General features: G+C 39.8%; 1 protein-coding gene across 3 annotated transcripts in view; it reads right to left on the bottom strand.

The window, feature by feature from the left end:
- Window positions 1-25,570, bottom strand: part of SHOC2 (SHOC2 leucine rich repeat scaffold protein) — a 68,589-nt gene that overhangs the window by 42,432 nt on the left and 587 nt on the right. The window contains exons 2-3 of one of the 3 annotated variants that reach the window (XM_042019307.1): window positions 24,770-24,920; window positions 671-1,605 (exon numbers count right to left, since the gene is read on the bottom strand). In XM_042019307.1, the coding sequence (XP_041875241.1) occupies window positions 671-1,373 (703 nt within the window). In that variant the 5' untranslated portion in view covers window positions 1,374-1,605; window positions 24,770-24,920. Of the gene's footprint in view, window positions 1-670; window positions 1,606-24,769; window positions 24,921-25,039; window positions 25,109-25,570 lie in introns of those variants that run through there. The other 2 variants (XM_042019308.1, XM_042019306.1) reach the window with 2 other exon arrangements.

The following is a 25,570-nucleotide window of genomic DNA, read 5'->3' as shown; positions in this document are numbered from 1 at the left end:
GGCACTTTCATACTGTTTCACCATCTTTTGAACTTCTGTGGCAATGTCTGGAAAAACAAACACATTCATTACAAAGTCGTAAGAATCTTCAGCCATGTATACAACATTTGGTCACTTCAGAGTCCATGTATTAATATATTCATGACTTATAAAAGGCAGAGACTTGCACAAATCATTAACCTAGATTATTAACTGTTACAGCACCCAACAGCTTGCCCATGGTAATAGCATGTAGCTACTTATTCCACCCTGTATTACTGTGGTCACACCCCTCTGTAGCATGCCCATAATGTGTTTATAACTTGGAACAGTTCATAAAAGATTTATAAAAAAATCTTAAAATAAAAAATGTCCCTGTATCTCTTTTTTTTTTAAACCATCTGGGCTCTCAACGCACAATATGTGAAAGCACAAAGCAAAGATGAACACAAGATACATCTGATTTTAAGATGACAGATGAAGAAAAATGGCTTTTTTTGTTTTAAAAAATACACATATATACAAGGTATTGACTGTTCTCAAGCTAACAGTGGAACAATATGATCAAGAACATAATTTTATATAGTTTTAAAGAAGTGCAGTCGCAAAAGTGACAGTTTATGTATAAATAACTGAACTGCAAAGTGAACGTAAAAACAGCATCACACTTTCAGTCAGTACAATCACTTACCAATTTCAGCAGGTAGTTGTTTGATTTTATTCTCTCGTATGCTAAGCATGGTGAGTTTTGACAAGTTTTTGATATCCTTTTCCACAGTAGTTATACGATTAAAGCGTAGGTACAGAGTGGCGAGGGAGTTTAGCCTGTACACCACCGAGGGGATTTCTCTCAGTTTGTTATGCCGCAGGTCAAGCATGCGCAGTTTCTTCAAGTTATCAAGAGAGTCAGGCAAACTGGTGAGTGAGTTCTCACTCAGAGCCAGTGTCACCAGGTTCACAAGACAGCCCACCTCTGCCGGTAGGCACTGCAGTTTGTTACTGTATAAATAAAGTTCTGTTAACTGCGTTAGCTCTTTGATAGCTGATGGAAGCAAGTGTATAGACCTCTTGGACAAGTCCAAGCGCATAGAATTCTCTTCCCGGCATTTATTTAGCTCTTTGATCACTTCAGCATTGCTGGATTTTTTGCGAGTACCTGTGGCAGGATTAGGTCTTTTTATCGTATTGTCCACTGAAAAAGCTACCCCAGGCTGCGTGCTACTGGAGTCCTTCTTTCCATCTTTGGCATCTTTCCCTTTGGTCTTAGGCTCCTTTTCTTTGCTCTCTTTCCCAAATCCTCCAGAGGCCTTGGCCTCTTTCTCCCTTTCTTTTGATGATTGGACTTTTGGATCCTTCTCTTTACAGTCCTTTTCTTTTCCTAGATTACTACTCATGGTGACTCAACGTTCAGCAAGCACTGCATGAAATCTGTTTCTGAAGTCCACAAGAACAATTTAATGCTGAGGCAACAAGGATCCTTAAAACACACAAGTGTTGAACCCAGGGAGGAGCTTCAGAGGTGTGGCACCCATTTGCTACATATTGGTTCTGAAGGCACTCTTTCCTAATCCTACTATCAGGAGACTCAGCTGTAGAGATTGGGTCAAATGCTCCGTATCAGTATTTCTGGAACACAGAGAGAAGAGAAGCCAAAGTTAGTGTAAATATAAAACTTCCAGTTCAATATTGAGTGTTTCTACATCAAGCCTGTGCTCGCTAACTCAGGTTAATGATTCGTCCTTCGGTTCAAATGTCAATGAAAAACCCAAGACTAAACCAAAAATACTACACATATTGCTCACAAGACTCACTGTGGTACAAGAACTGTACTAATTAGTATAGTTAGGGAAGAAAAATTACAATTCTTAAACATAATACTGCCTTTGGTACTACATTTGAGACACCATCTTACGTCTTACCTAGTTCTTAGCATAACCCTCTGGTCATCAAAATGAATATTCTCTCTTCTCTCAATGCCCAATCAGCCAATAAATATCTGCTATAATTTTAAGTGTCTGCCTCTTCAAACAAACCTGTACAGGCTTATTCTTTCAGCACAAAAGAATCTCAGCTCGATCTACAGTGAAATCTAATATGCTAGCTACAGTAACACAAACACTGTGCCTTGAGATCTCTCTCCTGACCAGCTCTGAACCGCAGGTCTCTGCTTTTAATGTGGAGCAGAACATTCTCACCAGCTTCACATCCTTTGAAGAACCAAGCACAAGGATTCTTAAAATAAACCTATCAAAAAGTCAGCTGAAAGCCCAGAAGAAATAATATATTATGCTTCAAGAAAAGCAAAATTACCAACAAATTTCTCTTGGGAGTAGGACACAATATATCTTTACCTTATCTTGATTTTTCCCCCTCAATGACTAAAATGCAGCCTAGTAAGTGAACAGATGTCTGAAACCTACAAAGCCCCATTTTTACAAAATCATCATGCATCATGGAAAGTAGCTTTTCTTCATGTTTCAATTCAAAACACACGACATACTCAAGAACTTCATGACTCTGAATACTCTGAAGAGGTTTTTGAATGTAATTTGTGGAAGAGAAATAAACAATCAATGGCAACAATAATTTCATGTCTGCATATTAGTCCACCTTTTAGCTTTGATATGCAGCATCCATGACTAAAGAAAGGTCCTTTGTTTCACAGCCACCTTGTTTAAATACTCTTAAAACATCCACAGGAGCTGTGTCACTGTCCTTGCATTCCAGCTTCTGCATAAGTTCATAAAGCTTGTAATCAAAATCAATTAAATAATATTTTGCATACTTAAGCCATCAGCAAGTACTATAAATACAAACATTTTTTAGCAAAGCCCAAGTAACCATTTTTAATTGTGGTCATGTTGTGTATGCTTACCTTCAAATATAAACATGGACATGGAGAACACAAAGCTGCACACTTTGCTCCATAGATATATATTCATTCATATTTTTTTTTAAAGGTAAAGAAAATCTATTTAAAGACGATCCAAAGGACAAGGCACTTTACCCCAGCTGCAAATCAAGCTGTTTAGTAACAATTTCTTTCGAGTAACAAGCTCAAAAGAGAACCTGCCTCAGGAGGTGCCTTCCAGTCCTTCACCCTGATTCATTACTGCTACAGCATCACCAAGTGTGCTACAAACACCGTAATATCAAAAAACAAAAAATGAACGCCAAACAATCAAAGAAAACCAAAGAAAAATAAAAGAAAAAAAAAACACACAAAAAAATCCCAACATTGCCTCCAGTTTCTGTGTTCTGGACAACTTTGTCGTATTGGACCATGGCTGAATGCTAGGAGCAGCAAGCAAAAACAGTTTTTAACTTGGAAATTTTCTGCACTGTTGAGTTTTCTAAAGCAGCACAAGCCAGTTCTTTACTGTATCCTTAAGATTTCCACATGGCTTTTACACCATCCATTAACTTGACCTATCCTCAAGATTACTAACCTCACTAGATTATATTTAAACCTTCTCAGCAATGTATAATCCACATGCTTGTAAACTGCCAGTAACAGGAAATGTAATGACTCCCAATGCAAAAACACAGCTGAGTAAAGGGTGGGAGCCTGAAACGCTTGACAACACATTTTCATCATGAAAAAGTAACACAAAGAATCAAGAACAAACACAGTTTCTGAATTCCGATAATACACAGAACACAGACGGGCAGCAGTGCCAGAACAGCCACTGCTCCTCATCGAGGCCCTGAAGTGTGAAATACTCAAAGGGCTGCTGCTCTCTTGAGCTTTCATTTTAATCAAATTTAGGACCCACCAAGAGATTTGTTTCATTTCTTATGCACACAGCAGCTGGAGGAGGTTTAGAAAGAGCCTCAGAAAGGAAAGACTGCTGGAGATTAGCACTGCTGAAAGCAGCTCGGCAGTGCAAGCGCTCCAAATAATCTGCACGCATTTCACTGTCTTTGTTAGCAATAACTTTAATTGTACCTAAAAAGAAGTTAAATGCTCAACTTCACGTAAGTTGCTCTACATGATCTCTATTGAAGATCATTCAAGCTGATGGAGTTACTCACATACATCAAGTCAAACATGTATGTAAACTTTTGGGCATGAGTATAATTACACATACTACAGGGAAAGCTAAATATGTTTCAAAAGGTTATTCATATTTTTCAAGCCCTTCTAGTTAAAGGACAAGAGTCACCATCAATTCTAAACTACAGGCAAACAAGCATTCATTGTATCTCAGAAGGAGAGCTTCTTTTAGAGATATTTTTAGCAAAAGGAAATTCAGTGAAATTAGCTAGTTCTGCCAACTACTTCCATTTTCCAATGCTGTTCAAACCGACTTCCTGTCAGTATTAATTGACATAAAAACATTTAACTATTATGTCCAGCAGAACTTGGAAAATTTAATAAGACTCTTGCTTGGCACAGTATGTGAGGGAAAAAAAAACTTTCAGAGAAGTTCAGGAAAATAATCTCTTCCCTGTTCCGAATATTATTTTCTTTTAAGTAAAATATTTGTAAATAGCTATAAATAACCAACTTCAGAGCTTTGATTCACTCCTCCTGATGCCTGGTGAACATAACCCAGATGTATTTAGTTTTTTCTGTCAACTCTAACTGATGAAAATTCAGAAACAGAAGCAACTTCAGCCTAAACTGTATCACCTTCCTTACTGCCTGGAAAAGAGTAACATATCGACCTGGTATATTTTAATGATTTTTTTTTTTTTTTTAAATATGTACAAGTAATTGGAAAGAGTTCAGTTTTTCTGACAAATACAATCTAAAACATTTATGCAATAAATGCTTTATTAGAAGTGTGGTAATGTAGGAACATTCTGCAATTCTAGGAATAACTCTAAACTAATCACTGCAATTTGGCAATATAAATATACCGATGTTTCCTGGTCACTATCTAATACAGTATGAGGCTTGAGATAAAGGATTTCAGCCAACTGCTATTCAAATAAGGCTGTAAAAGCCTTAACTGTCTCCTACCCACTACAGCAAAGCAGTGGGACCCCCCAGAAAAGGCTGTTCCCTGAATTACTCCCAGCAGTCCTTCACTTCCCAGAGGATGCGTTCAAGTGTCTTGTGACTCGCAAGTATATGAAAGTTTCCTGTGTTCAGAGACACGGCTTGAAAAAGAAATCGTTAAACGAAATAAAAGAGTCTCCCACAGCTGAAACATTTCCCTCTCAAGTGATGAGGCTAACCAACAGTGGTCTTCTCTGCCAAAGGAAAATCATCGTGGCACGTCATCTTACAAAATGGTCACTTTACAGCTCCACCTAAACCCTCACTGGTTCCCTTTCTGTGTTTCAGTAGCCAAACCAGGCACTTCAAACCATGAACATTGCTAATATTCCAAGCATGTAATATCTAAGGCATCATTTTCACTAAAGTGTAACACATTACACTCAATGGAAACAGCAATGTAGCTGGAAACACACAGGCTGGCATTTGAAAAGAAAATTTTTTACTACATGTATAACTTTGTATCACAATAGGAATGATTTTTCTCTTTGTTCTGTGATCATAATAAACTTAACCCACACCACAGCTAGGGCTTCTCAACCTAAATAACAGCATAAGATCATTCCGAATATTAAACATGTTGAAGAAATAAAGAATCAGATCATATTTGACCCTCTGGAGTAAGCAGACAATTATTCTACTACAAAATAAAAAATAAAATATTTTGAGATTGCAGTTCTAATCTAGGTGTTTCTGATTAGTCAGCCCTAAGTGATTCTTACTGACAAGGCAGAGTTCAAATGCGATCTGGTAATTGCAGCAACACCTCTTCACAAACAAATACACACTAAAAAAAAAAATCCTACCCTGTTAAAAGTATTTACCTTTTAATTAGAGCAGCATGGGACAGATCAAAAACATTTCATATTCCACTACACCACAAAGATGAACACATCAATAAGAAATGGATGAAATTTAAAGCTTAGACCAAGTGGCTGCAATGAATTTCCATTCTCAATACCACATATGCAAAAAAAAATTTAAAAACCAACCCAAAAAAACCCCAACCACCATAGTCACTACTTTCATTTGGAAACCCAAATAGCTTAAGCCAACAAGTCACTTGCAAACAAAGCACATTCTCTCCTACAATTTGCTAGCTTCAAACATCTGACCTACAGAGTTTTCATCTGCATAAATGCATTTCAGCTTCTGCCACTGCAGCCACCACGGACCAGCTGGGAGCAAACTGCTGAATCAGTCACCAGCGGTTGCACAGCTCCTCTAAACACAAAACCTCATTCAGAGGTATGGAGACAGCACAGGAACAAACCAGCCATCAGTCCACCAGAGATCAAAAACCACCTCATCTATCTCAACAAAAGCCTGAAATATGCCAGCTAGACAGCTTCTCTTCTTTGGGAAGAAACCTGTTATTCCAGAGTACAGGGTTCTCAATGGCAGCAGGCACTAATACTGTAATGGTTTGTCGTGCCAGCTACCCTGGTTGGCTTCTTCAGTAGAGAAGGCTGACCATTAAATTCATCTCAGTCCTCTAAGTGGATGGCCAGCAGATGGTAGTTCACAGACTACCAATTTAGCCTCGTTTCAATACCCCAGGATGTGGCACAGCTTTCACCCTAATCCCCTCTCACACTGAGGGAGCGGCTTGATCACTGCAGCCACAGCCTGAGCCTGTGGAGCTGGGTAAGGAGGAGTCCTGGGCCCTGACAGCCCAACCAAGCCCTTTAGAACATCTTCATCTGCCTCAGGACTGCAGCCAAGACCATCCCCTGACTGTTTGCTGCTTCCACGGCTGCTTAACAGCCGAGCATAAACCCGTCTCACATTCGAGCAAAACCTGGGGGTCGAGGGAATAACTGAACAAACATCAGTCCAAGGGGGCAACAACTCCATTTAGACCATCTCTAAGGGCTTCCTTACGCTTCACTTGTGGCATCTTAAATCTCCAAGCACATCTGTAACTATAGGCACCTAATTACAAACTCATGTGCAATTACACCCGGAGTTACTATAAATAAGCAAATGAGTTTCTAGAGATTTTGGAGGTTGATTGTGTGCTTGCAGAACCAGGCAGATCTCCCAGGACATACCATCCCAGCTTCTGACACAGCCGTGCCCTTCCAGGGCAAATGGGCAGGCACATGGACATCACTGCTGGGTTTGAAGCTTTGGAATCCGTCTTTTCACCCACTGGTCACCAGCTTTGCTGTCTGTGGAAGTACTTCACTGCACTAAGTGCCAGGTCACATACCAAAGTCCAGAGCTATCAGGACAAAAAAGCTCCACACTTGCAGACAGAAAGTCACCGATGCAGACAGAAAGTCGTCTATGCCTTAAGTTCCTAGGAGGTAGAAATAATCTTTTGTGCCCTGCCTTTGAACTCACCTAGCAAGTACAAAAATACACATGCTGTGATTCATTCTGTGCACTCCAACATTACTTTTACGAAGCACTCTCTCTTCTTCTCCTTTGCAGGAACAAAAACCCACTAGTTTTTCAGCCAAGTTATAAAATACCATTATGTGTTTTTGTAGAAGCAGACTCCAAGAGCAAAGAATTCTGCTAACGCCATGCAGCAGCTTATTTTAATATGTAAAAAGGTACTTTCTGCATGTGTGGCCCCCCAGCATGTACCTTTTGAGCTGCATGTCTCCATTTCCACGGCAACTCGCTGTATCAGCAGGCTGTGTAATCCTGCATAATACATGAAATTTGAAAATCCTAACTTGCTAGATGAAACAAATTTCCCAGATTTAGTGCAGGTTCTAATATCTCTTAAAGGGGTCATTCTAAATGGATATATTAGCCCAGGAAAACCCAGTTCATATTTTTGTGACCATACAACTTCTGTATCTATAGTGGCATATAACCTTCTGCAAGAGCCAGTGCTCCCAACCCACCCAATACCCTCCTTTGAATAATGATCACCCACTTGTAGCAAAAACCGAATTTCCAACATGAATTTCACTATTACCACCACACAGACACAACAATTCAGATCCCTCAACAGTTCCTACAAACACAGGAAGCAACCTGCCACACACAGTTTTGTTACAAATTTGGCAGAAAGTGGCACTGGTCCCACCAAAGGCGATGATACAAACTACAAACCAGCATCAAATATTTTTCATTCATTCATCATTTCCTCTGAGCAATAAAAGCAACTTATCAAAACAAAACCTACTAAAAAGGAAACAAAACATGAATGACAAGCAAGAGAGAAAGTAAACACACAAAGCAACAACAGAGTAACACATTATCTACTAATTATCTATATTATCAACAAATTTAAGTTATTTTGACCCTACAGAAATTGGGACAAAGCACACACAAAATCCCATCACAGTTAAACAAAAATTGCTCAATTACCATCTAGGGTAGCATCCCACCCTGGTCCCTAACAGCAACACAGAATTATCTACCAAAAAATCTTGTTCATTGTAACAATTCTCTGTTTCTTTACCTCTGAATTTGATGCAGTAAGTTTGCTCACCTTCTTCAACATGCTTTTCTGTAATAATTATGACTATTTCACAAAGTTCACTGCTGGATGATTCTCAGTCCCTCAAATTTTCTGACCATAATTAGTGACTGTAAGTCACTGGATCATTTTGCATAGGAACACTAAGCTAGAAAAAAGAAACTATCTAAAAAACAACTTAAAATGTATTTTTAACACTATTCTGAACACAAAAAGAATTGATGACTATCTTCCATGTCCTAGCAGACAAAGCCACAATAACTACATTACTGCAGCTCAGCACTGAACAATATCTGGTCTCTCTTCAATTTTTTTATTTTTTAACTAAAATTATTTGCAGTTTTTGATCTTCAGCTAAGATAACAAAAGCCTGGACATATTTGTTTTATTGAACACCTAGTTTAAATATAACTAATGCATTGAAAAGGAAATATGCAATAACATTTACTTTTCAACTAACATTGTGAGTTTGGAAGATACAGAAGTGTCTGTCAAAGTCCAAAAAAATACTTTACCCACAAGTTTCCAATTACGCATCTCCTCATCTTTAAAATCATTAACATATTTTGGATCTGACCAGTTCTTAGAAAACAACTAGCTCCTTGAATAGATCAGCATCCTTCCCAGAGAAAAGATAACAACCACAATCAGCATCAAATTTGCTCTAAGTGTACGTTTCTGCTTCATTACAACTAAATTAAATTAAATTTATTTTAAAATTGCACAATGATCAGCTAGAGTTCTTTCTTTATGATGGTATATTTTTCCACAAGTTTACATTATATATTTAAATATTACAGGAAACCAAAACAAATGTAGAATATTCTGAATGAAAAGTCAAAAATATCTACACATCTCCCCCCCCCCTACTGCTTAAGCAATGTTTTTTTCCAGTGAAGTTTTTTTTGTTTGGTTTTGTAATCTGACTCTTTCAGATAAATGCATCTTACCTGGTGAAAGTAAACTGATTCAGGCCAAGTTAATATATATATATATATATAGAACATGAGTACAAAGAAATTGCTGTGTTTCAGTTAACTAGATAAAATACTCTCATCTCTTTTCTCCAGCAATCATTTGCCTAAACATGATGTGACCAACCACTTCTGCCATCCAAGTACTCAGATGCAAGAACTAGAAACTGTCAAAGAGAAATGGTATTCTTCCTGTATTATGTGTGCCCACGCCAGCTGGAGTCTCATTTTTAACTGCTACATTTCTGAGGTTAATTGCATTCTGCCCACTCAGTTTCAACTGGATTTTGCATTATTCCCTCCCTGTCTTCATCCTCCTGTGCTGCATTACTGCACATGGTTAAGCAGATTACCACATTCCAATGGACACCATGTTCCAGTGGATTCCATGTTCCTGGATCACTGCTTGAAATGATGCTCAACCACAGCTGCAGAAGCCAGAGTAACTTAGAAATACCTTGGGGAACTTTGCAAATTAACGGCACCATGGAAATGTAGACTCATTACAGACCCTGAGGAGGTGACGAAGAACAAAATTGCTCCCAAGCCTCTTTCAAAACTTTCAACTGTTTTCCCCCATTGAGCATAACAGAATTAAACACAATGACATAAAGCAGTGAAGTATTATTGAAACAAACAGATGCATTCTATAGGTGATTCGGGTAGCCCTGTATACAGTCAGCGCTCTGTGGCAAGGGCTTCTTCAATCACATTGATCTGTATTAGACTTCACTCCTTCAAGCTGACATTTACCAGCATCTGCCTGCCAGCCCTTAGGGTTTTTTGGATTGTTTTGGGATTGGAGAGAGGGGCCTTGAGGGAACATAAGAATAGAGGGAAAAGGTAAGATAATTTACTTGGTTCAGCTGTTTGCAAGACTAACAGCTGGTAAAAGCACGTTGCTTTGTTCAAGTTGAAGGTAATCTTAACACCAATTTCGTAACTATGGCATTTTTAGTTTAGATTAGGGACTTCAAATCTATTAAAATGTCTGGTGCCACAGTGAATTTCACCATATATCCACTCCTGGCCACTCAAAATCTAATAAGAAAACTACGAGGACTTCCTGTGGTAATAAAGCTCTGAGTATTTCATACACCCTAAGCCTGCTTCACCTCCTCAACACCAACAGCTTCTGATACAAGGCATTCCCACAGAGCAAGTCAATCCCAGAGGGGCCAAAACAGGCCTTTCCTTTCAGCTGAGACACCCTCCTGCTCTCCTCCCCACCTTCCACTGGGTCACAGCAGCCACACAGAGGAAAAAGCTCCTGCCTGGAGCACAGGCAAGCTGAGAAACAGGCAGGAGCTGGAGCACGAACAGGGATGGGAGGTGGGCAGGCACCGGTGATGGGCAAGAAGCAGCTGATAAGAAATTCTACACAAGAGAGCATCACAGACATAAAAATACTGAGAAAATAATCAGCCAACAGGCACCACTCCTGCCCCTACACAAGGCCTGAAAGAGGGGTCTTAGAGATGGCAAAAGCACGTAGTGACAGATATTAAACACACTGACAAGTATGGTCACCTAAAGCACTTGAAGCTGTCTCGTTCACACCTACCTAATTCTGATTGCTTTATATTGCAAACTTAATTTTCGTAACTTCTTAAGAGTATTTTTATTTAGCTTTTTACATGTTTTCTTCCCCATTCAACATTGAATGTATTAGCATTACGAAAAAAACCAAAAATGACAGCATTTGAATTCATTGCAAGTTCATCCCCATTCTTACAGATTCCCAAGATGATCCCAGAGATTTCTTTTCCAGGATAGAAGATAAAAGTGAAACAAACAAGGACAAGAAAGCTCTGTTCACCTTCCTGTGAAGGAGCATGAAATGTCCAGATCTACCATGAATACTCTTCCTCCTCACCCCCACTGTCACAGTCCCTGATGCACAAAACACCAAAGCCCCAGCCTGGCACAACACTGAATACCACTCTGCTCATAACTTTGAGCCTGATTAAAACATTATTTCATATATACTAACAATTCTGGAAAACACATGATAAATTGGGTCTCTTCACAGGAACAAGATGTTTTCCTTCAAAAGGAAAAAAAAGGAAAAAAAAAGTAAAAAGAAAACCACTATGATCCCTTCCAAGCAGATTCTTCAAAATCTGTTCAGATGAGGCATCCTTTTCTTTTCTTCCAAAAAAAACCCCAAAAGGTCTTCAATTACATTTTTCCTAGAAGCAGTGAAAAACATGATTTCTGCTTGTCAAAAATCAACTCAGTGATAGACTCTTAGCACACTTGAAAGGCTTGTGTACTGCAAAAGTAGAAAGTAGCAGCAGTGCTAACAAGAAAATTGTCATGGAAAAAATTTAGATGCAATCTGAATAAAACAATATTGTATAAATGTTGCAACAATACCTTTTACCTCACAACTTTCCAAAAAATTAAATAAGGTAATGGAAATCTGAAAAAAACCTGATGAAAAAGCAGGGTAGCTTAGAGCTACACTATAGTTCATATCATTATCCTAACAAAATTAAAATCAAAATTGAACTATATGCCTATTTATAATGAGTGACATTTTTGCATCTCATTGCCCTGTGTTTTAGACAAGAAAGAGATGCCATAAATGTCTACATAATTCAGCAAGAAACTGTTTATGAGCATTTAAAATGCAACCTCTACAGCAGGTCAGGTACAACAGTGTCTCACCAGGCCTGCTGGTCTCCAGGTATTTGTCCCTTGCAGAGTCTGTTTGCATTGAACAAATGGACCAGAGGATTGCACTGAACTGTGCAAGCTCAGAACAGGGGATTCCCTGCATTGGGATTGCCCACATCTGCTCCTCTCTGACGTGCACAGAGGTGAGGATGTTCTCAGCTCCTTGCAGAGTGGCCCTGAACTCACCCAACCTCCAACAAACAGCTCAACAAAGTGATGGTGCCTCAATTTTTGCACTGATGCACAGGGCAGGAGAGGAGGATTTCAACCACCTAAGTGACATTCACATGAGTTGCACAAGCTGAACCAACTCAGATTAAAAGACAGTGAGTCCTTTTCAAACCAACTATAATCCAAAAATTATTAGACATATGCAGAAAGAGCTCAGAAAAAATATACAGCCTCATAAATTGACTTGAAGGACTGAACAAATTTTAGTACGACAATATGCTCCAGAACAATATGTTCAAAATGAGGGTACTATATTTATATATGAACAGTATGAGGATACAAGGAAAATATCTGAGGACGTGAGAACAGAGCTCCCGAACAGAAGGAAAAAGAAGAAACTGAAACACTGTAGAGGTACCTGACACTCTAAAAACAAAACAATAAAAATTAGTTTAACAAAGAAGTTGATTAACTAATTTTTACTAATACCTGCTACCCGCTTGCACCTTTTTTACTCAACCATTCTCAAAATAGTGGGAAAGGAAGAAAAATCACAGGAATGACACTTCCAAGGAAAACATAAAGGATGAAAAAAAGAGAGCAAATACCAGTACAGGTAAAAGAGAGATGAAAACCACCAGCACATACCTGAAGTGAGACAGGAGTACTGGGTACAGGCTGCAAGGAACTCTAAGTATGACAATGGACAGGAATAACCAAAGAGCAGCAGCAGACAGACGGGCAGGACATCAGAACTGGGTAAGGAGGATGCGTGGAGCAGGACCTAAATTGCTGTGACCCCTGCAACAGGGCATGGCCAGTGGCACCCTCCCATCAAGGCACAACACATGCCAGAGCTGTATTCCTCCACCCCATCCCAAGCCTTGCTCCATCCCTCCCTTTGCTGCAAGGCAGGAAACAGGCCAGTTACACCCAGTCTTTTATTCCCATGCTGGGGCTAAAGAATCAGCATGTGTATGAGGAAACCTCCTCTCTGCTGGCAGCCCCCAGCTCCTGTGATTCTTGGACAAAAGGCTGTGCAAACAGGGGCAGCTTCTCTCCCCCACAATTCCTCCTTCCTCCCCTTCTTACATTCTCTGACAATAATTCTTCAAACAGGAGGTAGAGAAGAAGTTGCAATCTGAAGAGTTGAATATCACTGAGTGTACTGCACAAATTCCTACCAAACCAAAAGCTTCTGTAATTCTTAAGAGAGTAACATAACTAGTCTGACAATTGTCAGTACTGGCTTAGTATTATATTTAAATGCTATAAACATGAATTTTCAATTTTTTAAAAACGAATATACACATAAAATCACTTTATATTAGATCAGCATCCTATGGGGATCAAATTCAGACATGATGCAAAGAAGAAAATTTTAATTTTAAATGATTCTTGCTTGCTAAGGCTAAATTTGATCCGTTCTTGTGAGGACTACCAGTTGGAAACACAACTGAGAGAAAATGAACCACAGCCTCTGTTTTTGACACACTGTGTGCTGTCCTCTAACTCCTAAATTCCTCATGTCAGATCTGTGCAGATGATACTATTTCACTGCTCACTTTTCTCACAACCAACTTTTAGCTTATTTTACAGAGCAAACAACATTATTACTAAATCCAGGCCAGATGATCCCTGCCAACACTCAGACTCATCACTGTGGGCTGCATTACAGCATGATCTTACACAGCACCATCTCGTTCCTACTTCTAGCATTTATCAATAAATTACTATTTTGATCCAGGAGCTCTTCATCTCTCTCCAGAAGAATGTGGTATCTTCAAGAGATGCTTCTACAGGTCCACTTCTTCTCATATTTATAAACACACCATAACTGTAGGAACCTGCTAGAAAATTGTCCTCCATCCTTTAGCCATGCTACCACTATGTTTAGATGGGACTACAATGTGTTATCTAAGAAAAAAATCAGTGTCAAAGTATTTACTGCCCAAATAGCCCTTCCACCTGTCCTTTAGAAAAAGGAAGCAAATCATTGCCCTGCAAGGCAGTTCTGGCCTGTGGACTGCTTCCAAGCCATGCTGCCCTGCATGCTCCAACATATTAGTCATGCCTGCACATACAATATATATAGAAGCTGCTAACAGAGATACAAAAGACTGAATGTTAAATAAAAAAGGGAGATAACACAGCAAATCCAATTTAGGCTGAAAAAATACCATCTGTTCCAGTTAAAATTTCTTCCTCATCTGCATTATCATCAGGAGCCCTCCGTTTGTTATTTATTATTTCTAGATAATTGTTTCTAGATATTGTTTCTAGATAATTATTTCTAGATATTGTTTCAAATATTAGGAGGTTTGCACAAAAGCCACATTACTTATTCAAGCACCACTAGCTATCACCAGAAGTACCAAAATAAAGTTGGAAGTGAGCCACAAGTGAGTTTGATAAACTTCACAAAGTGCAAAGTAATTCTCCCCCCTACCTTTATATGTATGTATGTGTATATACATATATAATTATAATAACATAATTACAACTATGTCAGCGTATCAGAGCACCTCATACTGAAAAGTGACCCTTAAAGGCAAATGAAAAGCTTGACCTAAAAGAACCATTTCCTTGCACTGGCTACTTACCCTGCTCTGTGATCACCTGTTGAAGCTTTCCTTTGTCACTGCTATTCAAGCTGGGATATTTTATTTACATTTGGCTGCAAGCACTAGGCAGTGGTTAGTAATACAATAATAATCAAAACCAAACAGTAGCCTTGGATGTAAAGTGCCCATGATCACATGAGGTCAGAAAAAGGACTATACAACCAGTTCCCCCCATCTGACTGATAAGAGAACTTAAGTGCTCACTAGCTGTTAATTAGGAGTTTCAGCAGCAAGGAAAATGAGAATCCAAATGAATCCTAAATGCAGGGATTCTAGAGTTATCATCTCTATAATGCATCAATAAAAATTTTATTTTGGAGTAGCTACCTGAAAAGTGGTCAAAAACTGGTGAAGAGAACACTTCCAGCATCATTAATTCTATTCTATTAATCAGGTTCTCCCCATTAATTTTTTGGTAACTGAAGAGCAGCACATTTGTAGTGGATGAATACATACAAACACCTGAAGTACTTATGGAAGATCCATCAGAGTGGAACCCCACAAAAGAAAACTTGCTAGTTAGTTCCTTATTCTTTCATTTAGTTATAAAGCAGGCTATACAACACTGAATTTACATAAAAATCATAACTAAGATATATCCAGGGCTGTTGCCCATCTCACCCTCCAGTGCTTGAGAAACTTGCTTAAACGGGAAAGAAAACTGGCTTTAGGAAGGGATTTAAAAGAGTCTCAGCATTAATTTTACACTCTGCACCTAGACAACTTGAAATTCAGTCCATGAGCTTTTACAGCCACACACAATCCAAGCAGAACTTTTTGCTCTTCATGTGACATACAAGTCACTGCTCTATCACTGAAAAAGCGCATGAGAAAGTTCAAATCATTATTAATTTCTATTTAGAAACAGCAATTTGAAAGTAGCACTCACCCACAAACTTCCCATGCTCTCTCCCTTGACTTTTATTAGAAAGCTTTATACCTCTAGACTTCCAAACAGTGATGGAAGTATACCAGTTACTTGGAAAAAGTTCAGGCAAGCACACATACCTGAATGTGTGCATTAAGATGAACGGAGGCAGGATACCTCACGTTACCTCAGGATAAGGGAATACAGACAAGCAGTAGCAATGAGTAGCTTTCATGCTCTGTACACCCTTTTGCCTTGCATTAACTTGTTTCTGTGTCACAAAATAAGACATTTACAGCCAAGATTACAAAAATTTATTCTGGACCACTTCTTTTTGTTGGAAGATATTTCAACTATTAATTATGTCATTTCAAAGACCAAGAGGGAGAAAAAAATCACGCTGTAAAGGTACAAAGAAATGAGAAAATCAGTGGAAGCAGCTCTCAAGCATACTTTTAGATTACCATGGTATACAACTGATTCGTTTATATTAAATACTTCTGAAAGAGACAGCAAGCTGGCCCAGAGACCCAACAGCGTGCAAACTGTGAAAGTCTCCCTGCTAACATAAAGCAGGTTTAAGTGGAAAAAAACAAAACAAACCAGTTTCAGTAGACACTGAAAACCACAGGACTGAAAGCTGTGGCAAACACAGATTTCTCATTCCAAGACTTACATGTTGAGAATAACACAAAGATTTGCCTACAGAGACTGAGGATGTATGTCCACAGCTGATACACACCATGAGCTTTGAAGCTTAAGATGAGAGCACCTTTCTTTTAGTATTATCAATAATCAATACAGAGGATCATTAAGGAAACAAGAGGTCACATAAAGACTACAACCATTTCAGCATCCTTTCATGTCACATGACTACTTGTTACCACACTGCACGTTCGAAGATGTAACACACTACTCTCTGTGGCCAACATGCTGCTCTCTCACTGCCAACAGAGATCTCACTGCAGTCCTGGTTTTGTGCCCATTTGCCTTGCTCCACCTTGCACTTGTCTGGGAGGAGTGAGGAGTTTGGGGTTGGAATCCACCTCTGTTTCTCAACCATGGTGAGCTTGGCATCTCCAAGCCACATCCTGGGACTGGGTTTCAGGTCCCAGTGGCTCACAGGAGGGAAGGCAGAGCTATCCCACTGCCATTGCTGCTGGTGAAAATCTTCCCTGTGTGTCTTAATTTCCCTACTCTAATGCAAAAGGGATAGTGCACATCACATATAAAGGCAAGAAAGTTTATTCAAAACTATAAAAGGCTACAAGATCTTTTTGATACTGCAACAGCAAATTCAGAAATAACTATGATTTTCTCAGGGCTTCTGAAGCAGAACACTTCACCAAAGGCAAACGCACATCTTGAGATGTGAGCAGCTGCTCCAGAAGAGAAAAACTAGTTCCTTGTTCTCCTCTCTCTCTCTTTTTTATTTTTACACAACCTGATTTTGAGAAAAACATTTGGGTTTTCGTTACCACAGGAGGGCAGGAGCATGTAACGCTCCTGTCGATTTCTTCTCAGAGAGAGCAGAACAAACAGTGGGAGCTGGAATGCAGAAAGAGCCAAGTCAGAGACCCGGAGCGTGATGAAAATTCAGTCCTACCAGCGGAGTTAACTGCTTGTTAATGAAGGCGTATGCATCCCATCTGCTGACTACAGAAGAGCTGGAATGGGTTCAAAAACAGCCCAGGACAGACATACCATCAAATACACGATATGAACGTTGTGATACACACTCAGTTTACCCTGTGGGTTTTGGCAGGGCTGACTGCAGACCCAAGACACACATGGGCACTGAGGTGACAGGACATGAACCGTGTCCTTGTCACGCGTTAACTGTCACTGCCCGGTGAGAACAGGAATCCTTCCAGCAGAATTTGTTTATTCATTAATTCTGATTTCAGGAGAAAGTTCTGGCTTGCACCCAGCAGCTAATTGGTTCAATAAACAGCATCTCAGTTTAGAAGAAGAAAACATGATACTACAGTGAGAGCGTGTAACTGAAAGCTCGATATCTGGGTATGACTTAGGGCTTCTCCGAAGAGCTGCACTGCAAAGAGAGTTTTAAAAGACAAGACAGGATACAGTCTAAACGCAAGAAACAACTACCAACATTCATTTGAAGACTTCTTATGGGGAAGAGAAAAGAGAAATTACTACTGTCCCTAATGATGACCCAAAACACAGAAAACAAATTTATGGATGAAGTCACGGAGAAAAAAAAAAAATCCAGCTTGTTGTATTTAAATTCTGAATTACAACTCACAGGTATATTTAAACTTCTGCTCCCTCCTAGCTAGGCCTGTCACACACAATATGCTAAAAGCAAAGCTGCCAAACAATTGAGTATTCCAAAAAGCAAGTATGTAGTCCACCGTGAAAAACAAATATGATAACCTGAAGTCTCTGATCATCCACATGCTGTCAGAGAGTTCAAAAGAACTGGAGGGACTCACCGAAATAACATCTGCTGCACAAAAACAAGCTCCCAGGTATCTTAGTTTGTGCTATTTATTAATATGAATTTCCCTTTTCACAAAAAGGAGCAATCTAGAATTTTAAATTCAATAAAGCTTATGCAACTGCCAGTATTATAAAATTCTCTTAAGTAAGTAATATTTTTGGTTTTGTAAGTACTGAACAATAGCCATCACATTTGAAGAACTATTAGAAAAGTAATTGTCACAGATTGAACATATTCGCAAGAATATTTGAGCTGAGGCTTCATTTAACCCATACATCCCTTCAATAAGAAATTTGTGCAAATCACTCCAAATTCTGCATATTATATAGGATTTTTCTTGGCTTTAGACCCTTTGATTGTACAATCATTTCTCTACATTAAACATCTTTAAAAGTCATGTACTCTAATGTGCTACATCAGAAGCAACAGCAAAATGGGTTTTCATGCTAAGTCCTTCACATTCTGCTGTGATAAGCATTTTGCAGGACTACACAGATGGATTCTCTGTTAGCCCTTCACTTCCTTGTTTAGGAGGTCACTTTTTTTTCCATTATTTCTTTTTATATAGATCTATTTTTGACTGCAGTGGACTTTTGTTTACGTATTAAGCCACCTGATGCCTCCAAGAGACATATAGTTTGCTAGTGAAGTCATTTTCTCTCTGCTACACACAGTGACTCCGTGTAACTACACACTTCTAAACAGGAGTTGGTATTTGCAGCAATCTGCAAAAGACTCCTGGCTGGGCAGTTATCCCTTGGAATTCAAACAAAAGCACAGTTCTGCTTTTCTGAAGTAGAGGGGGAAGGGGAATATAACAGAGCACAAAACTCCAACATCACAATTTCAGAAATACAACTGTTCATCTAATGAAGAGAGTAACGATCGCTCAGTTATTTCCTTGCCCTGGACAACTGCAGGTTGATGGGGGGGTGTTGAGTTGGGAGAGAAGTACTGAGAGAGATTATAAGGTGTTTTAATTTCTTTTCTACTGAGGATGGAATGATGCTAGATTAGGTCTAACACAAACAAACAAATAAGACCGAAGCTAAAAGTCTGAACCTTTCCATGGCACAATGCACTTTACTCAGCACCTGCAGTTGCACTGTATGCAGAGCTTTAGCTAATTATCTACAGATTTACTACAACTTTCATTACTGTGCAATATAAGCTTTGTGACACACTGAATAGCTTTCTTTTGTTAAAAAAAAAAGTACCGATGCAACAGTTAAAAGACAGTTTAAAAGAGCTTTTTTTTTTGCCCTAAGTATTTTGACACAACATGAGTATTTCCTCCCAGGACAATTCTGAATAACCACTATTAATGCTGTGTATTACAAAACAGATCATAACTTTCAGCATAAAAAAAATTTACAACAGTCAGAAATCTTATTATATAGGGGACTGGACAGTTCACGTGCTACAATTACACAGACTACCACTACTGGCAGTCACAGGACAGAAATCCCATAACAAAGAGAAAGCAAAATCCCCTATTTGCCAAGATTTAGATAGCTGGAGCACAGGCAAGAGAAAGGAAAAGGAAAAGAGAGAAGTCTGACTCCCCACTATCATTGCTGCACCTCGGCTACAAACAAATATTGGGCCCTGGTTGTTTTGGCTGCCAGTCAAGTATTTCTTCATAAAAGTAATAAATACACTTACTTTTCTTCCCAGTCAACACAATATGCTAGACCAATGGATTGTAGCGACCATTCAAACCATCATGAAACTCTTCAATTTCTGATTTAATACTAATTCCTATTAGGATGTAGACACTGAAAACACAGCTAAAAACAACAGTAAATCCTAAAGAGGTTTTGCCATATTTTTTGAAGTACTAACAACATCATCTGTAATATCTAATAGGTAATTAAAATCCATATATATCTGTACATGAAGTATAGATACACTACAGTTTAGTGTTCACAGGTATTGGGGTTTCAAGATTATTTTTATTCTTTTACATAACATTATTTAATCTTGCATTTTCATACCCATCACTATAAATAATTATTCTAAACTTCTAATAGACACAGGTTTTTTTGACAGGATAAGTATTAAAAGTACTGTATTATAGTAATATATATGTTGTTTGCAGCACTATGCAGAATACTTCATACGTAAGTGAATCATCAATCATCATACAGAAGTCTTAAGTAAATTTAGGATTCTCGCAATTCTATCACTTACTGTTTCAGAAAACAGTTTTTGTAATTTTAATTCTTACAACAAGATCATTCTGCATATCCTTAACCTGAATAACTCACACTGCTTTAATACATGCAAACAAGTGGAAGAGTGACAAGCTACTGATACCAGATATATTAAAAGAAAAAACCCCTAACATTTGATTTAAACATCCCTTTCTTGATGCAGTTTTCATACACTAAACCACGTAAGACAGAGTGAACCCTAGGATTAAAACTGATTAGCCACAAAATATAAATAATAATTCATGTACCACCCTTCCCAAAATTTGACATATTACATTAATAACAAGTCTATAGCCACAAGAAAAGTCTCTATGCATCTATTAATCACTAGGAGTCAAGTACGTGATACTAATCACTGTTCTGTTTAACAACTCCGTAAAGCAAACTTTTGACAGATAGGTGATGGAAATCTGCCATCAATTCCCAAAAAGTGTCTGCTTTCAGTCACATCCCTGTATCGACACTTTCACTAAGTCAACAAATGTTTCAGCACCAAAACAATGGTTTCACATTCCTTATGCAGAAAATCTTCTCACAGACATCCATAGGATTTCTGGAATTAATGCAAAACGAAATCTCAAGCAAACATGTTTTGCAACCCCAAATATAGTGAGTTTAGAAATAGTTGGTGAAAAACTGCTCAAGCTTGAAATTTTTTTGCCTCCAAGTGCATGTATCAACCTGTGGGCTGAAAGGAGTGGGAGACTAGAACATGGCTAAGTTAAAATTGCACCTCATCACAAACAAGCCTCACTATTTAATAAGGATGCACTTCAGAACCCCTCTCCAAAGCAATACCAACCACGAACGAGATCTGTGCTACAGAAAGAACCTATTTTAAAGCCTAGCAGTCAAAGCAGTGAGTGAATTGAGATGTGCTGCAATATTTATGCAGCCATTATAATGCAAATGCGGAAGGTATTAGAAAGGCTATTTGCATTGGTGCACAGCCCCTTCAGTCTGCGCACAATGCCGACAGAAAGAACAATTAGGATGCATGCATAACAAAAAGACTCCGACCACAGGGTAGGCAGGTCCACTGAACCGGATACAATATCTACGGGATCAACAGGGCTCCATGGAAATACTGTCTGCTGGATCACACCATACCTCTTGTTCATACTTAGAATATGAAGCGTCCTTGGGCACAAAAGCGTATAAGGGATTAGCACAGCAAAGGTGAGAGCAAGCTACAACCCATTTAACGCGAGCACCAACCTCATGTCTCACAAGACAGCAGCTGGGCTGGAGCACAGCTTGGTCCCCAGGGCTGCTCCTCTCGGCAAAACCCCCCCACCACTAACAGCAGCAAACTTTCAACTAGGCTAAAAAATAATAAATTAAAAACGGGTACATACTTTCCTGTGGCAAAAAAAAATGTTCTCCAGCACTTGTTGTGACAGAAAGGGAGGCAGGCGTGCAAACCACAATCTAACATACATCCACTCTGAGAACAGACTATGCTTTTGCAGAGAAAGCAAAAAACAAACTAACAGACTCAAGTATTGCCTTTTTTTTTTTCAACACGTACACCTGAATGGTAAAACAATACTAAAAGAACCAAGTGTACAGGCAAATGGTTTTTTTATACAGGCAAGCCAGATTATTTTAAAATGTTCTTTGACCGTGCACCCCAGTATTTATCCACATGAATTCACAGCCTCTTAATATATCCTCACACCAGTCAGCATGTCTACAATTATGTGATGGGCTCTGATCTCTCACGTATCTCTCTTGTAGAGCAATACAGATAAAGTACTTCTTAAACCGTGACAATCTTAAAACAATCTAAAATCACCACGCGGCACAAACTTACTTTTTTAAAAGAAATTAGAAACTGTACATAATTTCTATACAAAAAAATACATTACCTGGAGGTTAATGATGAAAAAATTCTTAGTCATTAAAATTCCATTTTCATCCAGAGACCCGGATATACTGAAAATGCCTTTACTGAACCAAATTTGATGTTGTAGAATTCCCAGATTTGTAATAGTACGTGATGTGCATTTCACAACAGAGTCAAGGCAAAGCAATGCAACAATAAACAAGCAGATTAAGGTCAATGGCTAATACTGCAAACATTACCTTGCTTATTATAACAACCTGTTACATTTTATCCTGGTCCATTTTGTAACACAGCAAGACCACTCTATCAAACAGACTAGACTATGTCAGCCAGTACAGTTTCCACGAAAAGGAGAGTTCTTTTTATCTGTACAATCAGTTGTAACTGGCTTTTTAATCTTCACTACTGCATCCTCCCCAGCCCTCTCACACACACACAAACCCACCAAAAAGAGAGACAGAAATATCTCCTCTGAGATGCAGTTGCATGCAGCAAAAATAAATACAAGGTACTACAACGACAGAGCGGAAAGCAAGCCTCGCTTCAATTAAAAGAGCACCACTGAAAAATAAAATCAAAAGCAATGAGCCTCGAAGCGTTCTGGGTGAGAAATGCCACTGGCCAAGCTGAACGGGAGGGTATGGCGGGCTGGACATGAGGACATGGCACCGGCTCTTCCTGGACACCTCAAACCCAGGCACTGGGGAGGGCAGGGGCAAGGTGGGCATCAGGGACAGCCATCCCGGGGGCTGTGGTGGGACACGGGAAGGGGCAACGCTGCCTTCCCCTCCTGCGCACACAAGTTTTCATCTTTCCTCAGACACGAAGGAGAACCTGCTCCTAGAGAGACACGGCTCCTTCCTAGCACCCACCCAAATTCTCCACAATGGTGTTTTGGAACCACTGAGATCTCTTATTAACTCAGTTTTATTTCCTTACTACCATACTAAACCTTCCCAAAACAGAGCTTTGTTATTTACTGGGCTTCCTCAGCCTTGCCAAGAAGGAATCACAGAATGTGATCCTTCCCATTCCGAATATGCAGAAGATGCTTTGACAGCCGTAATTCAATTACCACGCACGAGCACCATGCCCACATGCAAGCACCTGCATCCACCTATTTCACGGGTGCCGGACACAGGTCGACAGGTGCCGGCTCGTGTGGTGACAAGCGAGGACTGCCACACACACACTGTTCCAGCAGAAACATGCTTTTCTAGAAAGCCACAGCCAAGTCACAATCAATCCAAGGGTTTCCTAAAGGGCACACGCACAGCAGTTATCTTCCAAGCAATTAATCTCTGTACATAGGCTAACAGCGCAGGAAGACAGCTGCAGAAAATATTCCTCGTCTGAAGGAATCCCTTCAGTCACACGAAATTCCTGGAGGAGAATACACTCGTCAGTGAGATTTAAGTGTCAACATAACAAAGGAACGCCCCTCCCAGCACCTCCTGCCTTACAGATATGTCAGGCTGGAAAGGAAAAACTACACCGGGAACAGCAGCTATTCGCAACCAGCACTGTTCATCGACCCTCCCTTGCCATCAGCCCAAACAAAAAATGCTGGCCATTGTTTCTAGAAAGAGTAGATAGAGGGACATGGAAGAACACAGCATCCTCTTTGAGGGTTCCTCGGTATTCCTCAAAGGAAGGCTGTCGACACAAGGAGAGCCTTGTCTGGAATCATCTTTGTGTATTACAAGGTTACATATAAAATTAGTTTTGCCTAATATACATGTTTTGCCTTGCCACACGTGCAGAAATGCTGATGGCTGACAAACAACCTAAAGTTAAAGGAATACGGCTTCAAATTAGTAAAATAATCTCCCATTTTACTCGTCCACAGCAAAGAATAATTGCACAGAAAAACAAAACAGCCAAATCCAAATCATTCAAGGGGAATTAAGAGGATGAGGGTGTTACTAAAACTAAAATGTATGCACAGTAGTGTAATAACAAATTCATAAGATACTGTAAATCTTTCCTAAAACCAGACTAGGTTTATATCAAGATCACCATACAACATATGTCTGAAATATGGCTGTAAATAAGTGTGATTTAATTTGACCACCACCTACTTTAAGCCCTTGATTTTATAAATAGAAGTATATAATAATGACTAGTGATTTTAAAAAAACCAAACAAACATACACACACAGTTTAGAGGGTAAAAAGAACAACATATGAAGTCAAACAGGCAAACAAGAAACCGTAGAAAATTAAGACCCTGAAGGTAATTACCAAAACGATCTTAATTTCTATTCTGATAGTTAAAAAAAAAATCCCCACCAAGTACTGCAGCAATGACAATACATACAATTACAACTCCTCGATCATGAATATTCTGCCTCAAAAGTGTCTGCACATGTGCAGAACTCAATGCTTCCACAGTCCCATCTCAAAAACACAAAAATTACCAGTACTATTTCAGCACTTCGCAATTGTTTTCTCACACGCTGTGACTTTTTATTCCATGTCCATACCTGCTCCTAAATAGGATGGACAAGTGGAGCAGCAACACAGTTTCACCAAACTTCAGTTCTGCTGAATTTCTGTGTAGCTCACACCCAGTCGCAATTTTAGTCAACGCGGCCGTTCACCTTCCTAAGGTTACTACCGCTTTTGAAGCATTTCCTAGAGAAAGACACGAACAACTCGGTGAAGACGCCTTCTACAGCCACAAATACACGCGGGAAGCTGTCACACCGCTTTTCTCTGTCACACCTCTCTGTTTTAAATACCGGGAAAATCACCTGGCTAGACAGGAAGGCGACGACTTTTGAAACGAGATTCTGTCTCCGTGGCTCCATCAGAACTGCCACAATAAATACATCGGGCGAAACAGGAAAAGAGCCTCACGCCTATGCGAGAGGGTGGGGGACCGCACTGACACAGGCAGAGGCAGCTGTAATCATTACCCGCACGCCGGTAATCATTACCCTGAGCGCCAGTGCCACTACACACACGCCAGCTCGCTTCAATTTCGCTGTGCCAGCTCCCGGCACCGAGAGCTGGCGGGGAGGAGGAGAGGTGAGGCTGTGAAACGGAGCTTCCTCCTTTCTTTTTGTTGTTATTGTTGTTGTTGTGGCGGTCGCTGCCATCGCCCGGCGGCGCGGGGCAGTCCCTCGGCCGAGCCCCGCGGGGGCGATGACCGCCCCCGGCCCGCCCCACCTGCGCCGGGCCCCGGGCGAAGCAGCCCCCACCGGGACGGGCACGGGCTCCCCGCCGGCCGCCCCGCCGCCCCCACCTGCGCCCCGGCCCTCCCCGCCTTTGTGCCCGCGGCC

The sequence above is a fragment of the Corvus kubaryi genome, unplaced genomic scaffold (assembly GCF_017639235.1).
Source record: "Corvus kubaryi isolate FWS band 111438036 unplaced genomic scaffold, C.kubaryi_AGA036_p1.0 138, whole genome shotgun sequence".
Lineage (NCBI taxonomy): Eukaryota > Metazoa > Chordata > Aves > Passeriformes > Corvidae > Corvus > Corvus kubaryi.
The sequence above is the reverse complement of the archived record's forward strand: the minus strand, read 5'-3'. Positions and strand labels throughout refer to the sequence as shown.